Source organism: Solanum tuberosum, unplaced genomic scaffold, assembly GCF_000226075.1.
Source record: "Solanum tuberosum cultivar DM 1-3 516 R44 unplaced genomic scaffold, SolTub_3.0 scf00271, whole genome shotgun sequence".
Taxonomy (NCBI): Eukaryota; Viridiplantae; Streptophyta; class Magnoliopsida; order Solanales; family Solanaceae; genus Solanum; species Solanum tuberosum.
This window is the reverse complement of record NW_006239192.1, coordinates 587,996-607,762: the sequence shown is the minus strand read 5'-3', so window position 1 is coordinate 607,762 and position 19,767 is coordinate 587,996. Positions and strand designations below refer to the sequence as shown.

The following is a 19,767-nucleotide window of genomic DNA, read 5'->3' as shown; positions in this document are numbered from 1 at the left end:
TCTAAACATATTCTTAAAAATATTCAATGAATTTTTAAAATAAAAATAAAATTATTGAAGTCGACTGAACTCGCAACTTAGACGTGTATAAATTAATAAGCATAGGAGCCCTTGAGTATTGCGTATACATGTAATATAGTTGTACAATGATATTGCTGGCCAAACTGATCCGATAATGACTCATTGATTTAATGCTTAGAAGTTAGAAAGATATGTGTGTGTATTATTAATTGTTTAATGGTTGACTTGACCCAATTAATTATTTAATTAAGAAGTATTATTTAATTAAGTATCCCTAACCCATGAAGAGCCCAAAAGGTTAATGACATTGAATGCAACCATATCTGATTTTTGATGCATACACAGCTGACAGCACAGCATCATACTAGTATCTCTAGCAAACATGGAATATGGATAGCTATTGCCTATTAACTAACAATATTTTGGACTTTTATTTATCGTCTCTGTTTATATTAGTTTTCCACGTAATTTTAAATAGTTATTTAAAATAATTTGTTAATATATATAATCAAGATAAAATTAATTATTTTCTTTTTTATTTGACTTTTACCGTTAATTGTTATTTTTTTGAAGTTGTATTGGAATAAAACTTATCTAGACCACGTGGAGGTGATAGGAATGAGCATGGCTTAAATCATTCACTCTCAGAGCAAGGGTTTTGAGCTTTAGATTGGACTTACTTGCAAACACATAAAAACAGTTGGATTTACTCTCATTACTGTTTACAACATTTTATTTCTCTTAATAACTAATCGAATATTCAAACGGTTAGTAAACATACATACTAAAAAGAAATTAGATTAAAACACTTGTTCTTGACTTCAAATAAATTCAAATATAGCGTATGTTTTAAGGTAAGCAAAAGTGTAAATAACTTTGTAAAGTTTTAAAATAGTTTCTTAAGAGGTAACTTAGTAAAACTATTATTTTTATTTATAATTTTTTTTAAAACGTGTAAAATGGACAATTAATATAAGACGATAGGATCTAGTTAAGTCAATAATGGATCAGGCATCCTCATGTGGTGGTGGGGAGGGGAAAAATAATAGAAAAGACATATAATAGGAAGATTCAATTTAAGTACCTCAGTTTCTTCTTTAAATTTCTACGTTTTACACATATGAAGTGATTTCTCATTAATTATCATAAAACTGTACTTATATTTATCTTTTACATATTTTTAAATAAAATTAATTGAAAAAATAATTTGACTAAGTAATTAATCCTTACTTATTCGTATTTGTCTTATTATATTTTTTTCACACCACATTTACCTCTTCCACATATATTATAGACACGATAAAGACGGAAAAAAAATATTAATAACTATCTTAATTTCTAAACTAATAAAATTTTAAATCAACTATTTTTAGTCATTGTGACAAATAAGTCTCTATTTTGTTCAAGAATGTAATTTTCAAGAAAACTCCCTTAAGGGGACTTAACAAGTAGATATACGTGCCCTATATCATACACATAGGTATTATATAAGACGCGAATTGCTACGTAAATATTTACTTATGCACATTTAAAATTAAATATTATAAATATGAACTACAGCCAAATTAAAGATCACATTCATATATTATCTCTATGTTGTATACATTTATGTAATATCAATAAATGAAACTTGTTGAGAAATAATTAGACTACTTATCTAGTATTAAAGAGCAAGAAAACAAAGAGGGGCCTCCCCTGGTCTGGTAATGTTACCAATTTTGGGTCATTTGACTTAATGATAGCACCATTTTTTATAATATAAAAAATAGTAAAATGGGCGGTTTTGAACTACATTTCTTTCAAAATGGAAGTCAGCGGCTTGACCTTTTCTTTGTGTCAATAAAATTAAAATTGTTACATTTAATTTAAGGAAATAAATATAGTGTTGAGAGCCAGTTGGGCCGTCCTGCAGATACGCCGGCAAACAAAATCTGTTGAGAAATATTAGGAAACATAGTTACTCTATATGACACCTTCAAATATATGTGCCAAATGCTACAAACATGGTAATTAAAAGAAACAAAATTGTATATATACTACTTTAGTTTCCGCTTTCTAGTTTGACTTGACACAAAATTTAAAAAAGAAAGATTTTTTTTTAAAACTTGTGATTTATCATAAATCTATTTAATTGTTAATGTGATGATTTATAACCACACAGTTATATACACCCATATTACACTTCTTAATGGTGTATAAATTAAAGCAGTCGTTGTTGAAATATAGAACCCAACAAAGTTGAGATCGAATCCCACAGAAAATATGTTGAGAATATTACTCTTAGATGTAATCAGAACAAATGTTCTTTAATTCATTTTTTTGAGTTTTTGGGTTCTAAAACACTGTTGCGCGAGAGAATAACTAATTTCCGGATTGAGATCATTGTTTTGATTATTGAAGGCAATCTTTTGGTTCTTGATTCACTTTTTTAGATCCTAAGTCATCTCAAGAGACTATTTTCTTATTAAACTATATTAGATAAATTGAGACGGTGAAAATACTATACATAATGATTGACTTTTTTTTTATTGGTTAATTTAATGATTGACTTAATTAGCTTCCAATTGAAGGGCGTTGCTCCATCTGTATTAAAGATCCTCAATCATTTTTTGACAGTATATTTGCAAAAAACATATACTTGTATATGACTTTTTTTTTTTTTTAATTGGAGTGCACCGTCATATCTTTACATTTGATAAAAATAACAAAGAATCTCTTTATTTATGATTCCTTCCCTTCTGTCTTTTTTATTTTATTTTAAATAAAAATATTTCTCAGGGTCCATTTATCAACTGTCAACTGAAATTTTGACTTTTTAGTAGAAATCAAATTACTATATAAACCCACTCTAAGTCAAGTGGTTTCATGCATTTTATATTAACATACACACAATTAAGTGAGAGAGAAATTCATTAAGAAAAAAATTAAAATGAGAAGTTATCAGGCAATGCTTAACAATGGTGAAACCCTACCGATTATCGGTATGGGTACTTATTCAGGCGAAAACGATAGAGAAACAACTGAGAAAGCCATTAGAACCGCCATCAAGGTAAGTCATGAACGTTTGAAACGGAGTTAGTTACATGCAATTTTGTTTTCTTATATTGTCAGTGCACAAAACTTAAACTCGTATATTTTATCTGAACGTGTAGATGGGGTACAGACATTTTGATACGGCAAAAATATACGGTTCGGAGTTGGCTTTGGGAAATGCATTAAGACGAGCAATTCATGATGGATTGATCGAAAGGGAAGACATTCATGTCACTTCTAAACTTTGGTCAAGTGATCATCATGATCCTGTTTCTGCTCTTCAACAAACTCTACAGTAAGCGCGCGTGCTGACATACATAGAGTTTTTTGTTTATTAGTCAGGAGAGTGACATGCTTTTATATTATTGAAAATAATTTAACTTTAAACTTTTCATTTGCAGGCGGCTAGGAATGGAATACATAGACATGTATTTGGTGCATTGGCCAGTGGCTTTGAAGGCATGGGTGGATTATCCTGTTCCAGCAGAAGAAGACTTTGAGGAATTGGACATGGAAAATACTTGGTCTGGCATGGAGAGGTGCTTAGAAATGGGATTGTGCAAGTCCATTGGAGTAAGCAACTTCTCATCTAGAAAGATTGAAGAACTCATAGACTTTGCTTGTGTCACTCCTGTTGTCAATCAGGTACATATATATTTTGCAACCTAGCTAATATGTTGTCACTAATTTTTAGATTTAAATTTGATGCATTTAAATATGTTGGATTACAATATATAGTACTCAATTTAAGTGTTTTTATTTTCCGTTTAATTGGTCTGTTATAAAAAGAGTGATTCTGTTTATATTTAGTAAGTTTTTTAAATTCCAACGCTCTATCTGACAAGTTTAAGACCATAATATTTGAAAATCCTCCTTTAGATTTAAAACTTCGTTTCAAATCAAAGTAAGACACTTAAATTGGAATGTAGTGAGTAGCCTCAGTTATTTGAGGGGCCATATGCATCAATTAAACACGTATTCATATGTACGTACAATATAGTGACTAATGACCAAATAAACACATAAATATATCTTCTTAATTAGCGTTGACAATTAAGGATTATTTAACTTCTATTATCAGCGTATGACTAATACTAATTGATAATATATTAAATTGGTTTTTTTTTTCCAGGTAGAAATGCATCCAATGTGGAGACAAAGAAAGCTAAGATCAATATGTGGGGATTATGGAATTCATGTAAGTGCATATTCACCTCTTGGTGGTCCTGGAAATGCTTGGGGAACTACTGCTGTGGTTGATCATCCAATTATACAATCCATTGCTCACAAACATAACGCAACTCCAGCTCAGGTACAATATTAGGAGTATAATATTTTATATATAACATCGATCGCGATATATTCAAATAAATTACTGACTTTTATTTATTAGGTGGCGTTACGATGGGGGTTGTCCCAGGGATCAAGCGTTATAGTAAAGAGTTTCAATCCACGGAGAATGAAGGAGAATATTGGAGCTCTTGATTTAACATTGGACGATTGGGATTTATTTGAGATTGAGAAAATGGAAGAAAGAAAGATTATGAGGGCTGAATATCTAATTAATGATACTACAAGTCCATACAAGACCATTGAGGAACTTTGGGATGATGAGATTTAATTATTTGGTATTGGCATTGTGGCTTAATTATTAAATCTACAAAATTAAAATAAGATCAATATGAATTAATGTACTTGTTAGTTTTTTATATTATTATTGATAGAAGAACATAAATGATGTCTTTCTAACTGTATCCCTTGGTCTGCTGAGCACAAATATTGAAACAAAACAAAAACAATCAAAAGTTATCTAATGCTAGCCGTTTTAACTATTTTTTTTACATGGTAATTTATTATGAATTTTGCGTAAATCGTATACAAATAGATAGAATAAATATATACAAATAGATAGAATAAACATATACAAATTCTGAATTTATACAATCAAGAACCGAATTATATATACAGGATTTATACAATTAGAAAACCGAATAGCAAAATTTTGCGAAACTGTAGCCACGAATTAAAAATAATCAAAACTATAGCTATATTACATAATATACTCTAGATGTTTGCCATTTCGCGTAATTTTTTCCCTTTTTCGTTTTTCTTTATGAATGTATATCTTTTTAATTTTCGTGTATGATTAAGATTCAAACAAACCAAACCAAACCAAACATGATAATAATCAACCCGATAAATATAGTATTATATTTGATTTGATTTGATTTTAATTTAAATCAATAACGGATTCAAATCAAACGGTAAACACCTCTTTGTTGCAATATTGTTGACTTTGGAATGAATTGGTAATGTATTAATAAAATATTAGAAATTCCTACCTAGCTATGGTACTGGTACTGGTGAAATATATTGTACACAACCGTACATGATTGTGTGGAAATTACGAAGAGGATACTGTTGACAGCGTTTCACTAGCCATGTGGATGTGGTTAGGGAGTAGGGGTTACTATAAGGTGTCTCAAAATCCCATAATCACATGTCTATGATTTTAGACTCCCAACTCCCAAACATGCATTTTCTTTATATTATACTCTTTAGAAGCAAGTAGATCAGATATGATCTTGATTTGTATCATACATCTACCAATTGATTTTTCAGATTTTATTTGTGAAATCATATTAGATATATTGTTATTGTTATTGTACAAATTTTTATTTATCTTATTTAAATTATAACTACTAAAATTTGTCCCTAAAAAATAAGGACTAAAACCGATGGGCATGGTTGGTACTTCCCAATGCGCTAATTGTCAATACTTTAATAAAAAAATTGTCGGACAGTGTGTGTTTTAATCGAGGGAAATCAATATTCGCTTTATTTAAGTTCATGTCTTCGTGAGATACGTATATTTATTTTACAACCAACATGTAAATAAAAATAAATCAACAGACAATATCAGTTTTTTATTTTATTTTATAAACTCCTTTTTAATTAAATAAAAAAAAGTTCCAATAATCATTTTATTTGTCCTTTTGCTCTATCACCGGGACACAAATTCCTCTTTAACTCTGGGTCATAAATTTCTATCTTTATTCTTATACTGATTATCTCTGGATTCTGATAAAAAGTTTAGGTTGAACTCATTAACCATATCTTCAAATCAAGTAATCTATCAAATGAACCTTCTAAGTATATTTTTTGCTTATCATATATGCCACGTATACACCTCGAGTCTTCACGACTTAAGCCCTAACACTTATTTCTCAAACACGTCTTCAAAGAACAAAACACATTAAAAAAAGAAGAAGTAAAAGAATAAATAAATAAATAAATAAAAAGGGGTCCAATACATTGATATTAGGCAGGGGCAGTTGATTTGGAAGTTGAAGGAAATTAGTATTGGCATTGAGTGTGCCTCTGCTTACGACAATTAATACAATACTTATTAGCGATCGCATCATTTTCTGAAGTAGAGTGTCCTACTAACTAATTTTACAATAATTATCTTAAAAATCTAAATATGTCGAAAACAATATTTTTATTTTATACGATATAAATAAAAATTTGTATACATATTATCTGTTGGGTTTTAGCAAGGTGTGAATGGAAATTAAGAAGAGTAAATGGAAAAGTGGAGGAACCAATTTTGGAGGGAAAATGAAAAGTCATTTCTCCCATATTGGTAGAAGAAAGGAAAATTGCTGTCCTTATATTAGGAAACACTTCCTTTAATTCTTAAAGGTTTAAGAAAAAGGTGCCCCTCGCGCCGTCGTCGTTGTCGCTCGCTTGGCTCGGCTTTGGAATTGATTGATAATATTTTTGGACAAAATTTATTTTATCAATCTCATTAATTGATTTCCTTTCTCTTATAAATTACTCCCTCTGTCCCAATTTATATGACTCACTTTCCTTTTTAGTCAGTCCCAAAAAGAATGACACATTTCTATTTTAAGTAACAATTTGCCTATAAAATGTCTTTTTACCCTTAATGAAATGATTTACAACCACACAAATTTCTATCATTCATTTTGGACCACAAGTTTTAAAAGTCTTTCCATTTTTCTTAAAGTTTGTGCCAAATCAAAGTACAACACATAAAATGGGACGGAGGGAGTAATTCAGAATGTTAGTTAAATAACGGAATTAATTTCGCAACGAATTGTTTGAAATTCACGCGTAACGGTAAATTCGTTTGAAAAGGATTTTGTTCATTCCGAAAAGTCGTTACTTTTCCCAAAAGACACAACATTATGGAAAAAATGGGTCTGAACAGATTTGTCTGAACAGACGTGTTCCTTGCTGCAAATGGCTATAAATAAGAGGTTTTTTCCGTTTTTCAAACACTGAAATTTTTTCCTCTCTGCATACATTTTCTTACAAAAACAAATTGTCGATCGTCAGAGTCTGTGTGTGCTCTCGTTGTTGTTCTTGCGTTCGCTGAATTTAGTGAAGTTTGAGGTACCACTACTTCTCTAATAGTTAATCTGTTTTATCTTGGGAGGAATTAATCTGTAACCTCGGGTACTTGAGGGGATTAAATTTCTTAAGAAAACACAGTGAGTTCTGTGGACTCGGATTCTATTTTTCTGTATGTTTCATCTTTTTTCTGTTTCTATTTTTTGCTAACCTGAATATAGGAGATAACAAGCTTAAGAAATTTAATCGTTTATGTGTTTAAGGTTTCTGGAGATTAAAACCTTTATGGTTTTCTACTCTGTTTGAATTTTTTAAATTCATTCGATTAACGATTAAAAAAACATAAAAATTTTATCGTTAAATTAGAAACAAGCTGTGTAAGGTTTTATTCTTTACTGTTAGTATTTCACATACTAAAATTATCTGCCATTTGTGACAGAAAAAATGACAAATTCAAGTCAAGTAAATGTTGGAACAGTGAGTGCTACAACAACATCAGTGAGTGCTGCAACAACATCGGTTGCACACAATCGTTCAACTGTTGCCCTTGCACCGGCTGAGAAACCTGCAAAGTTTTCTGGAGTCGACTTTAAGAGATAGCAACAGAAGATGTTCTTCTATCTGACTACGTTGAGTTTGCATAAGTTCATTAATGAGAACGTTCCTGTTATGTCAGATGAAACTCCACCCGAAGAACGATTCTTGGTAACAGAAGCATGGACACATTCAAATTTTTTATGTAAAAACTATATTCTGAGTGGCCTGCAAGATGATATGTACAATGCATACAGTAATGTCAAGACCTCAAAAGAACTCTGGATGCTTTAGAAAAGAAGTACAAAACAGAGGATGCCGGAATGAAGAAGTTCATTGTGGCAAAGTTTTTGGACTATAAGATGATAAACAATAAGACCATTGTCACCCAAGTTCAAGAATTGCAGGTCATAATCCATGATCTCCTTGCTGAAGGTATAAATTTATTTAATGCCTATGTTGGAAATATTAACTCTATTCTTGATACTCACATAATCTTTAATGTAGGATTGGTTGTGAGTGATGCTATTCAAGTGGCGGTCATTATTGAGAAGTTACCTCCATTGTGGTAGGACTTCAAAAACTACTTGAAACATAAACGCAAGGAGATGTCTGTTGAAGATCTCATGGTAAGGCTGATAATCGAAGAGGATAACAAGGCCGCAAAAAAGAGGTCACGCGGGAATTCAGCAATATCTGGAGTAAATATTGTTGAAGAAGATCCCACAAAATCAAAGAAAAGAAAGAAAACATCTGGTCCAACGAGCAATCCTCTTAAGAAGAAATTCAATGGAAGCTACTTCAATTGTGGCAAACGTGGTGAAATTTAGCTTCAATAGGGCTACTGAATGTTGGGGTCCCAAGAAGGTTAAGAAGAATGATCAAGCAAATTTAGCTGAATCCCAAAAGAGAGATGGATGATCTCTGTGCAATGCTTTCAAAATGCAACTTGGTTGGAAATTCAAGAGAATGGTGGATAGATTCTGGTGCCTCATGCCATGTTTGTGCCAATAAAGAATTGTTTTCATCATATACTCCAGCAACTACAGGCGAGAAGTTGTTTATGGCAAACTCCGTTGTTGCAAAGGTGGAAGGAAGTGGCAAGGTCCTCTTAAAGATAACATCGGGCAAGGTGATGACTTTGAACATGGTCTCGTATGTTCCGGAATTGCTCAAGATCTTAGTTTCTATACCAGTTCTGACTAAGAACGGATTCAAATGTATATTTGTTTCTGATAAAGTTGTAGTGAGTAAGAATGAGATGTATGTAGGAAAATGTCACCTCACTGAGGGCCTCTTTCAACTCAATGTAATTGTAGTTGATATGAATAAAGATTCTGCTTCTTCTTACTTGCTTGAGTCTAAATGTTTATGGCATGAACGTTTGGGACACGTTAATAACAAAACCTTGCGAAAACTGATTAGCTTAAATGTTTTTCCTAAATTTGAAGTGAAAATAAAATCAAAAATGTCAAGTTTGCGTTGAATCTAAGTATGCTAAGCATCCTTATAAATCTGTTGAAAGAAATTCATATCCCTTAGAACTGATTCACACTGACATTTGTGACATGAAGTCAACACCAACACGTGGTGAAAAAAAGTATTTCATAACTTTTGTTGACGATTGCACTAGATATAGTTATGTCTATTTGCTAAATGGTAAGGATGAAGCAATAGATGCACTTAGGCAATATAAAACTAAAGTTGAAAATCAGTTGGATAGAAATCAAAATGATCAGAAGTGAGAGAGGTGGAGAATATGAATCTCCATTTGCAGAAATATGTTTGGAAAATGGAATAATCCATCAAACTACTGCTCCTTAATCTCCCCAATCTAATGGAATTGCGGAAAGGAAAAATCGAACTTTAAAGGAAATGATCAATGCTTTACTTATAAGTTCAGGTTTACCATAAAACTTGTGGGGAAAGCTATCCTTACAGTAAATCGAATACTCAATAGAGTGCCTCACACGAAGACACATGTTATTCCATATGAGAAATTGGAAAGGTAGAAAACCCAACTTGAAATATTTCAAAGTGTGGGGGTGTCTAGCCAAAGTCCAGGTTCCTATACCTAAAAGGGTGAAAAATAGGGCCTAAGACTGTGAATTATGTATTCATTGGATATGCCACAAATAGTAAGGCATGTCAATTTTTGGTTCATAAGTCCGAACATCTGGATATTCATGATAATACGATATTGAAATCAGATAATGCTGAATTCTTTGAACATATCTATCCGTATAAAATTAGACCTGAGTCATCTAGTGGGGGGTCTAAACAACCTCGAGAAGAACCAAAAGAGAATGAACCTAATGAAGAGAGTCCAAAGTGTAGTAAACGTCAAAGGACAGCTACTTCATTTAGATATGATTTTGTAACATTCCTTCTTGAAAGTGAGTCTCAAACATTCAAGAAAGTTATGTTGTCTAGCGACTCAACCTCTTGGAAGGAGGCTGTCAATAGTGAGATTGAATCAATCCTAAGCAAATATACCTGAGAGTTGGTTGATCTTCCTCCAGGGAACAAACCCTTGGGTTCAAAATGGATCTTCAAAAGAAAGATGAAAGATGATGGAAATATTGACAAATATAAAGCAAGACTTGTTGTCAAAGGCTTTAGACAGAAATAAAGTCTTGATTATTTTGACACATAATCGCCAGTGACTAGGATTATATAAATTCAGATGTTAATTTCCTTAGCTGTAGTATACGGTCTTGAAATCCATCAAATGGATGTGAAAACTGCATTCATAAATGGAGAGCTGGAGGAAGAGATTTACATGGAACAACCTGAGGGCTTTGTAGTTCCTAGTAAAGAAAATAAAGTATGCAAACTTGTTAAGTCACTATATAGACTAAAACAAGCACCAAAACAATGGCATGCAAAGTTTGATCAAACCATGTTGTCAAATGGATTTAAGATCAATGAATGTGATAAATGTGTCTATATTAAAGACACTCTGAATCAGGAAGTCATTGTATGCCTATATGTGGATGGCATGCTGATAATGAGTAAGGACATTGCCAATTTAAAAGCTACTAAGCATATGCTCGCTAGTAAGTTTGATATGAAAGAGCTAGGAGTTGCCGATTCGATATTGGAAAGATGAAAGATGATGGAAATATTGACAAATATAAAGCAAGACTTGTTGTCAAAGGCTTTAGACATTATATTCAAAAGGTACTTGAAAAGTTCAAGTATTTGAATTTCAAAAAGGCAAAGACCCCAATTGATGTGAACCTTAATCTTGCTAAGAATAAAGGTGAAAGTCAGTTTCAATTGGATTATGCCAGAGTATTGGGAAGTTTGATGTATGCCATGAATTGTACACGATCACATATAGCCTGCGCTATAAGTAAACTGAGTCGATACACAAGTAATTCCAATCAAAATCATTGGATGGCAACGAAGAGAGTTTTGGGGTACTTAGATGACACTCAAAACTATGCTTTGCATTACAACAAATATCCAGCAGTTCTTGAAGGATATAGTGATGCAAATTGGATTACTGGGTCAACTGAAACGAAATCCACGAGTGGATATGTTTTCATTATTGGTGGAGGAGCAATATCTTGGAAATAATCCAAACAAACATGTATAGCTCGCTCTACAATGGAGTCTGAATTCATCGCCTTAGACAAGGTAGGTGAAGAAGCTGAATGGCTCCGGAATTTCTTAGAAGATATTCCGTTTTGGCCCAACCAATGACCCCTATATGCATACACTTTATAGTCAAGCTGCAATAGGAAGGGCTGGAAGTGTTATGTATAACGGGAAGTCTAGTCACATACGACGAAGACATAACTGTGTTAGACAAGTACTCTCTAGTGGAACTGTCACAATTGACTATGTAAAGTCAAAGGATAATGTGTCGGATCCACTTACAAAAGGCCTAACCAGAGATGGAGTTGAGAGATCATCGACGGGAATAAGACTATGGCCGAGAACAAGTCATCGTGGCAGTAACACTACCTAGAAGACTGGAGATTCCAAGATCTAGGTTCAAGGAGATCAAACAAAGTCATAGATGACGGTTCAACATTGTCAAAACTTATTTTATAGTCCATTCTCATGATGAGACAATGTTCAGTAACCAGGATAAAGGCATAAGGACTTTTTAATGATTTCTAAGTTTGATACAAGGTATATCAAATAGTGTATCTACGGGATAACACAGTTAGAAACCACCTATGTAAGTGTGAAGTGCAAGCCGCTTCAAGGAGAATTCGGTAAGGCCAGTTCTCTAAGCACTTATTAACTGAGATGCGTTCATGGCTGAAACGAACAAAACAATGAGAACCAAAAACAGTTCAAGGGTTGATTGTGTGACTTATGTTGTCTAGGTATACACCAAAGCTCGACGGTTCAAAGATATCAAATCTACTGATTGACCGAGTATATCTAATAGATGTTCACTACGAAAAGTTTAAAGGGAAACTTACTTATCCAGATGCGATTAACCCTTACTTACGAGACACACAAGTTTTTCATGCATATGTTTTAACAATAGCCATTCCCCATTCATGTGGGGGATTGTTGGGTTTTAGCAAGGTGTGAATGAGAAATAAGTAAAGAAGATGGAAAAGTGGGGGAACCGATTTTGAAGGGAAAATGAAAAGTCATTGCAAATTGCAAATGAAAAGTACATTGCAAATTGCAAATGAAAAGTCATTTCTCCCATATTGGTAGAAGAAAGGAAAATTGTTGTCCTTATATTAGGAAACACTTCATATAGTCCTTAAAGGGTTAAGAAGAAGGTGCCCCTCCCGCCGTCGTCGTCATCACTCGCTCGGCTCAGCTTCGGATTTGGATTTGGCAAATGATTGATTGATAATATTTTTGGACAAAATTTATTTAATCAATCTCATTAATTGATTTCCTTTCTCTTATAAATTAATTCAGAATGTTAGTTAAATAACGGAATTAATTTCGCAACGAATTATTTGAAATTCACGCGTAACGATAAATTCGTTAAATGATTTGTTCCTTCCGAAAGGTCGTTACTTTTCCCAAAAGACACAACGTTCTGAAAAAAATGGGTTTGAATAGATTTGTTTGAACAGACGCGTTCCTTGCTGCAAATGGCTATAAATAAGAGGTTTTTTTCATTTTTCATACACTGAAATTTTTTCCTCTCTACATACATTTTCTTACAAAAATAAATTGTCGATCGACAGAGTCTGTGTGTGCTCTCGTTGCTGTTCTTGCGTTCGCTGAAATTAGTGAAGTTTGAGGTACCGCTACTTCTCTAATAGTTAATCAGTTTTATCTTGGGAGGAATTAATCTGTAACCTCGGGTACTTGAGGGGATTAAATTTCTTAAGGAAACACAGTGGATTCTGTGGACTCGAATTCTATTTTTCTGTTTCTGTTTTTTGCTAACCTGAATACAGGAGATAACATTATCTTCTTCAGATCTTACATGTGAAACTATATATATTATATTAATCATTGAATTAAAACAAATTGAAAAGTGATTAATTAATTGTAGCCCCTCCATAACCCCAAGGTTAGACATATCTGAATTATCTTTGAACAACACATGATGTGTATCTCTCTAGATGTAGCTAGAGTTTTATAGGATCGAGTAGTTTCCTTCCTTTAAATTGTAAATAGATATAACAAATTCTTTTCTCTGAAAAATACAATTTCATTTGATTCATTTTATTTTTTTACTTCTTAAAAAAGCATCGACTAAAAGGGCACGTAATTTGACACATCTATTGAGTAGAAGTACCAAAAAATAATTAATTACTTCACCCTATCCATTTTACTTGTCCTTTTTTTTTTCTCGCCCCTTAAAATACAGTAACTAAAAAAGACAGTTTGACTATACTATTTACTTATTCTTTGATCTCATTTAATATTTTTTTTTTGACATTACATTATATAGAGAGTATATTTTAATTTTTCATTTTGCACTATACTTAAGAGATTATAAATAAAAGATAATTTTACTAATTCACCCCTTAAAAAATTTCTTGCGAATTTTATAAACAAATGTAAACACTTTCAAAAAGAATTAGTTGCAAGGGTAATATAGAAAAAAAATTAATTAATGTTTTCTTGATTTAGTGAGGTGAACAACTAATATGAGATAACTATTTTTAGTATAATTATCAATTAATATGAGACGAAATGAGTATCCTATAGTCTCATATTACTTTGTCCCTTTTTTCCTTTACACATAACACATCCCTCAAGAAAAATAATAAAGGTATATTTACTAATTTACCCTTAATATTTTCAATACACTTTATTGTGTTTTAAAGAGTATTTACACTTTCAAAAGAAATTAATTTTACAAGCAAAATTTAATTTTTTTATCTTTATCTTGATTTCTTAAACTGATAAGTGATTTAAGATTTCTTTTTAATAATGTAGAGCTGTGAACAAATAATATGAGCTAGAAAAAGTACGATAACTATTTTAGATCAATTATTTTTAGAAAACACAATAATTGAAAAAAAGAAGAAAAAAAAGTGGGGTGGGGTGGGGGAAGGGAGATTAAGGCCATTCACGGCCTATGTTCGTGTTTAGAGTCAACTCAAGCTTTTGTTTATTCAACATTTAATTATTGGTTATTATTTTACTAATTAGTATTAATTTATCAAACTTGTTGTCAAACCTTATACTAATATTTAGCCTGCTCTTTGGGTTAAGCTGCTCTTGTTTCACTGTTGGGCACGATTATTCGGGGAAAATAATTTCTTATCACCATTTATATATTAAAACTTAAAAATATCTCTTTTTTTTAAAAAAATATTATACATAAAAATAAAAATCTATTATAAATAAAAATAAAAATTTCTTATAAAAAGACGTAAAATTAAAAATAATTTTTTTTTTTAAGACTACGAAATCAAATCTCCCCAAAACAAAAATAAGGCGTCTCTCTATATTTCCAGTTTAGAGCCATTTGACTTTATTACTTCACCATTTTTTAAAATTAAAATGGGCGGTCATCAACTATATATATTTTTTTTATTTTTTTCAAGATGCAAGTCAGCGGCTTGACACTTTCTCTTCAATCCAAATAAAAAAATTTGTATTAGTACATTTATCGATTTAATTAAGTGATTAGTGCCAGTTGTGCCGTCCTCCAGATATTGAGACAAATAAAATCTGCTGATTATTAATTACGAATTTGTATTTAATAATGTATCATGTATCGCACCGTCACATCTGAAAGCTATTGACTTTTTGGTGGAACGCAAACTATGTAAACCCACTCTATATTCATTTCATGCATCAACACATATTAATTAAAGTGAGAGAAAAAAAAGAGAAAGATGATAAATTATCAGACACTGCTAAACAATGGTGAAACTTTACCAATTATAGGTATGGGTACTTATTCAGGCGAAAGCGATAGAGAAATAACTGAGACAGCCATTAGAACCGCCATCAAGGTAAGTTTTCAAATAGAGTTATCTGCAATTTGTTGTGTATGAAATTAGTCTCATACGTTTTATATGAACGTATAGATGGGGTACAGACATTTTGATACCGCGAAAATAGACGGTTCTGAGGTGGCTGTGGGAAATGCATTAAGACGAGCGATTCATGATGGGTTGGTTGAAAGGGAAGATATTCATGTCACTTCTAAACTTTGGTCAAGTGATCATCATGATCCTGTTACTGCTCTTCAACAAACTCTACAGTAAGCGCGTGCTGACATACATTTTTTTTTCATTTCTGAATGACACATTTTTATATTTAAAAATAATTTAATTTTGAACTTTTCATTTACAGGAGGCTAGGAATGGAATACATAGACATGTATTTAGTGCATTGGCCAGTGGCTTTGAAGCCATGGGTGGACTACCCAATTCCCGCAGAAGAAGACTTTGAGGAATTAGACATGGAAAATACTTGGTCCGGTATGGAGAGGTGTTTAGAGATGGGCTTGTGTAGATCCATCGGCGTCAGCAATTTTTCTTCAACAAAAATACAACACCTTCTAGATTTTGCTTGTGTCACTCCTGTTGTCAATCAGGTAGAGCGGACAATAATATTACTAACGGGCTAGACTGTTACATATGAATAAATAATTTAATTTTTGTTTGTAATATTTTCTGATGATGTGTTTTTTGTGGTTGACTATAGGTGGAAATGCATCCAATGTGGAGGCAACGTAAGTTGAGATCAATATGTAGGGAATATGGAATTCATGTAAGTGCATATTCACCTCTTGGTGGTCCTGGAAATGCTTGGGGGACTACTACTGTGGTTGATCATCCAATCATACAATCCATTGCCCAAAAGCATGATGCAACTCCAGCTCAAGTAAGAAATTAAACACGCGTCTCAAACAAGCAAATCATTTAATTTTTTGGATGACTAGAACGGAAGTAACTAATGTTGATGAATTTTTTAGGTTGCTCTAAGATGGGGATTGTGTCAAGGATCAAGTGTGATAGTGAAGAGCTTTAATATGCGAAGAATGAAAGAGAATATGGAAGCTCTTCATTTGAAATTAGATGAATGGGATTTAATTGACATAAATAAAATGGAGGAGAGGAAGATTATGAGGGGAGAATGGCTATCTAATCATACTACAAGCCCATACAGAACCATCCAGGAACTTTGGGATGACGAGATTTAATTATCTTTTTTGGAAGTAGCCTTTAAATCTGGCCAGCTCTGAAAATTGTATAAAGATGCAACATAAATGTACTTGCTAGCTAGTTGCATAAAAGATCCTATACAATACAATGAAGTTTTGTTTTAATTTGAAGATTTGACTTGACACAAAGTTTAAGAAAGTAAAGAAGATTTTTAAATTTTACTATCTTAAATTAATTGTATGTAAAATGTATTAAATTATCCTTTTATTTGGAATCTTTACCATGCCACGTGAAAAATTAAAATTAAATTATAGACAAATGAAAAAAAAACATTTTTTTTAAACGGACCTAAAAAAACAAATTTAAACTGGGGAGTATTAACTAATGATATATTGTAGGCCTAACTGATACGGTCACTACTGGTAGCATAACTGCTTAGAAAAAGCATAACCTTTTTCAATAAACATGCCCTAGATTAAATTTATCTGTCTCAAAAATTATTTTAAAATCATGCTTCGAAAGAAGTGTACCTGACACCAAGATCTTTCGAATATCAGGGACGTGCAATACGTCTATCAATGTGACCATTTTTCCGGAAGTGAATTTCAATTCAATAGTTCCTTTTCCCACAACCTTAACAGAAGATGAGTTTTCCATATGCAAAACTTTATCGCCCCCACTAATTCATAGGCCGCGAAAGAATTTCGATTACCTGATATATACGAGTTGCGCCCATGTCTATCCACCATTCCACTTGATCTCCCGTTACAAATGCTTCTGTGACCATTGCCACAAGTTCATTTTTTTCTATTGTTATTTGCCTTTTTTTCTTCTTTTCAGCTTTAAGAATTTTAAAATAACGTGAATAGTGACCAATTTTATGACTATGATAACATTCATTCGACTTAGAATTGAAATTAGTACGCTCGAAATTTGTACTCTTCTTTGCCTTCAAAAATTTCTTATTGTCGGATTCCTTCTTGGTCGATTTTTCTTCAACAACATGAGCTTTCATGATGGGTTCCTTCAAGATGTTATTGTCACGATATTGTGTTTCTTGTTCAATTTGCAAGTGCTGCAATAGTTTTTTTTTTTTACCTCAGTGGTGGGGGTTAGGCAGACCCCTACTTGTTCATTCCATCAGCAAAAGATAGTTACAAGGAATGAAAGGTAGTCCTTCCTCTATGGGGGGTTAATAAGGATGAAAATTTCATCCTTGCACAAAAAGTGCCCTATACATAGACTATATAAGTTTGGATGTAGCTCGAAGATAGACTCACATCTGAGTAACATGTGCCTGAAGGGTATAAAAATAACTGAAAATAAAAGTATATAAATACATGTTAGAAATTGAAATTTCTTTTTTAATTCTGATCCTGAGATTAGGCCTGCCATCTTGATCATTCTTCAGTGCAACTTTCACTTGTCTGGGCAAACAAAAAACCTCAGTAAAGAACGTGTCATACTTCACCATGACTCCAACATTGGCTAGTAAATCAGCGACTTCATTATCTTCTCTAAAACAGTGAGTTATTCTAAAATTGCCCGTCTCCATGATCTATTTTATCTGATTAACAATGTCTAGGACTTGTCATATATCGTTGTTTTTTCCTTCTATCATATTAACCATAAACATTGAGTCATACTCAATTATGATATTATGAAGATGGTTCGCAACACACCATTATAAGCCTTTCACTATAACCAAGCCTTCGGCCATGTTGTTACTACAAGTACCAAAGTATGCATGAAAATCCATTCTTATATTGCCAATAGATCAATCCCTTAGTACTCCACCACCTGGTGCCTCCCCAGGGTTACCTTTTGAGCATCCATCGGTGTTAAGTTTATAGAAGTTCTCCAGAGGCATTTTCCATTCAATGATCTTGGTGTATAGTTGGCTTTGCTCTTTCAATTTTGCTGCACAACTCATGCCAACTTCCTCTGAAATTAAGACATGGAAAGTGATTGTTGAGAATTAGAATCATCAATTTTTTTTACCTGTTCCACAACTCTGTAAGTAGAAACTTTTGAGCCTCCAAATCTCGCTTTGCATCTAGTCTTCCAAATCTCTTAACTCAAAACTGTAGGGAGGCATTAGTACATGATCTCTTGAATTTTGTTATTTGGTTTGGCTAGCCACTATTGCATCACTACACTTCTAATAGAACATTTATCGAAATTGATCCCACAAGAGTTATCAAATATTTTCGAAAATAGAGACATATCTCCCTCCACAAAAAGGTATTGAATACTCTCTTCCTTATAGCTTCTACAACAGTTACACCTAGAAGGTTCATGAAACTTGAACTATTACTTTATCATCAGTACGAATTCTATCTCTCAAGAGCTTCATCATTAAAAAAAAAAAGGCCCCTTTAAAGGGCATTTTTGTGTACCAGATACTATAAGAGCACAAAGTAGAACTTTCAGCATTTCTCAAAAAAAATTCGGCTGACTTACAAGTGAAATTACCACTAGAATCTGCTTTCCAGATGATTCGATCATGTTGCCCTTTGTGAATATGAATTTTCATAATGTCGTCAGCAATGTTAGAAGGAACATTAAGTCTGAGATGATTCTCATCCCACTCACCCTCTCTTATGAAATCAGCGACCATGATCTTCTTGGATTTAACAGTAAATTGTAGCACCTTAGCAAGATCTCATTTTCCTGTCTAATTGTCCCACCAAAATGACATATTCCCATTCCCAATTCTCCATATCATGTAAGGTTCACACCTCTTTTTGATGTTCATAAGTCTTCTCCATGTGTGAGATTGATATGAACATGAGCGCGTTCCTTTGAAACTCAACACTTAACTCACTCCTGGGCTCCTCTCAAGCCCATCTGGAGTCTCATGACTTCCTCAAAACTTTTGCTAAGAACAACTCATCGATAAATGACTGACTTTTCTGTTCAACCACCACTAGTATGACGGGTAGTCGAATGAATCTGAGAACGCACGAGTTAGAATAAGTCTATATGACATAGCTCTATTGCACGATTCAGACTATGAAAAAAGGGAAACTTTTCTTAAATGTCTGTAGTCACTTACTTATAGAAGTGGGGGCCTCACAACCATAAATAAGATCCTACTTGACACGGCTTCATAGACACCTTAGGACACTTGAACTCTGTGCTCTGATACCAAGTTTGTCACGACCCGAGCCTACACCCTGGACGTGGCTAGCACTCGAGAACCATTGCTGGTCCCCAAGCGAAC

At 32.8% G+C, this 19,767-nt stretch overlaps 2 protein-coding genes across 2 annotated transcripts; both read left to right on the top strand.

Moving 5' to 3' along the window:
* Window positions 1-2,950: 2,950 nt before the first annotated feature.
* On the top strand, window positions 2,951-4,675 carry LOC102594811 (aldo-keto reductase family 4 member C9-like). Its single transcript, XM_006358185.1, has 5 exons — window positions 2,951-3,070; window positions 3,174-3,349; window positions 3,456-3,699; window positions 4,187-4,366; window positions 4,448-4,675. The coding sequence occupies exons 1-5, from the start codon at window positions 2,951-2,953 to the stop codon at window positions 4,673-4,675; spliced, it is 948 nt and encodes a 315-aa protein (XP_006358247.1).
* A 10,588-nt stretch (window positions 4,676-15,263) lies between these two features.
* On the top strand, window positions 15,264-16,579 carry LOC102594487 (aldo-keto reductase family 4 member C9-like). The gene is made up of 5 exons (XM_006358184.1): window positions 15,264-15,383; window positions 15,459-15,634; window positions 15,727-15,970; window positions 16,081-16,260; window positions 16,352-16,579. Exons 1-5 carry the CDS (start codon window positions 15,264-15,266, stop codon window positions 16,577-16,579), a joined length of 948 nt encoding a protein of 315 aa, XP_006358246.1.
* Window positions 16,580-19,767: the final 3,188 nt, after the last annotated feature.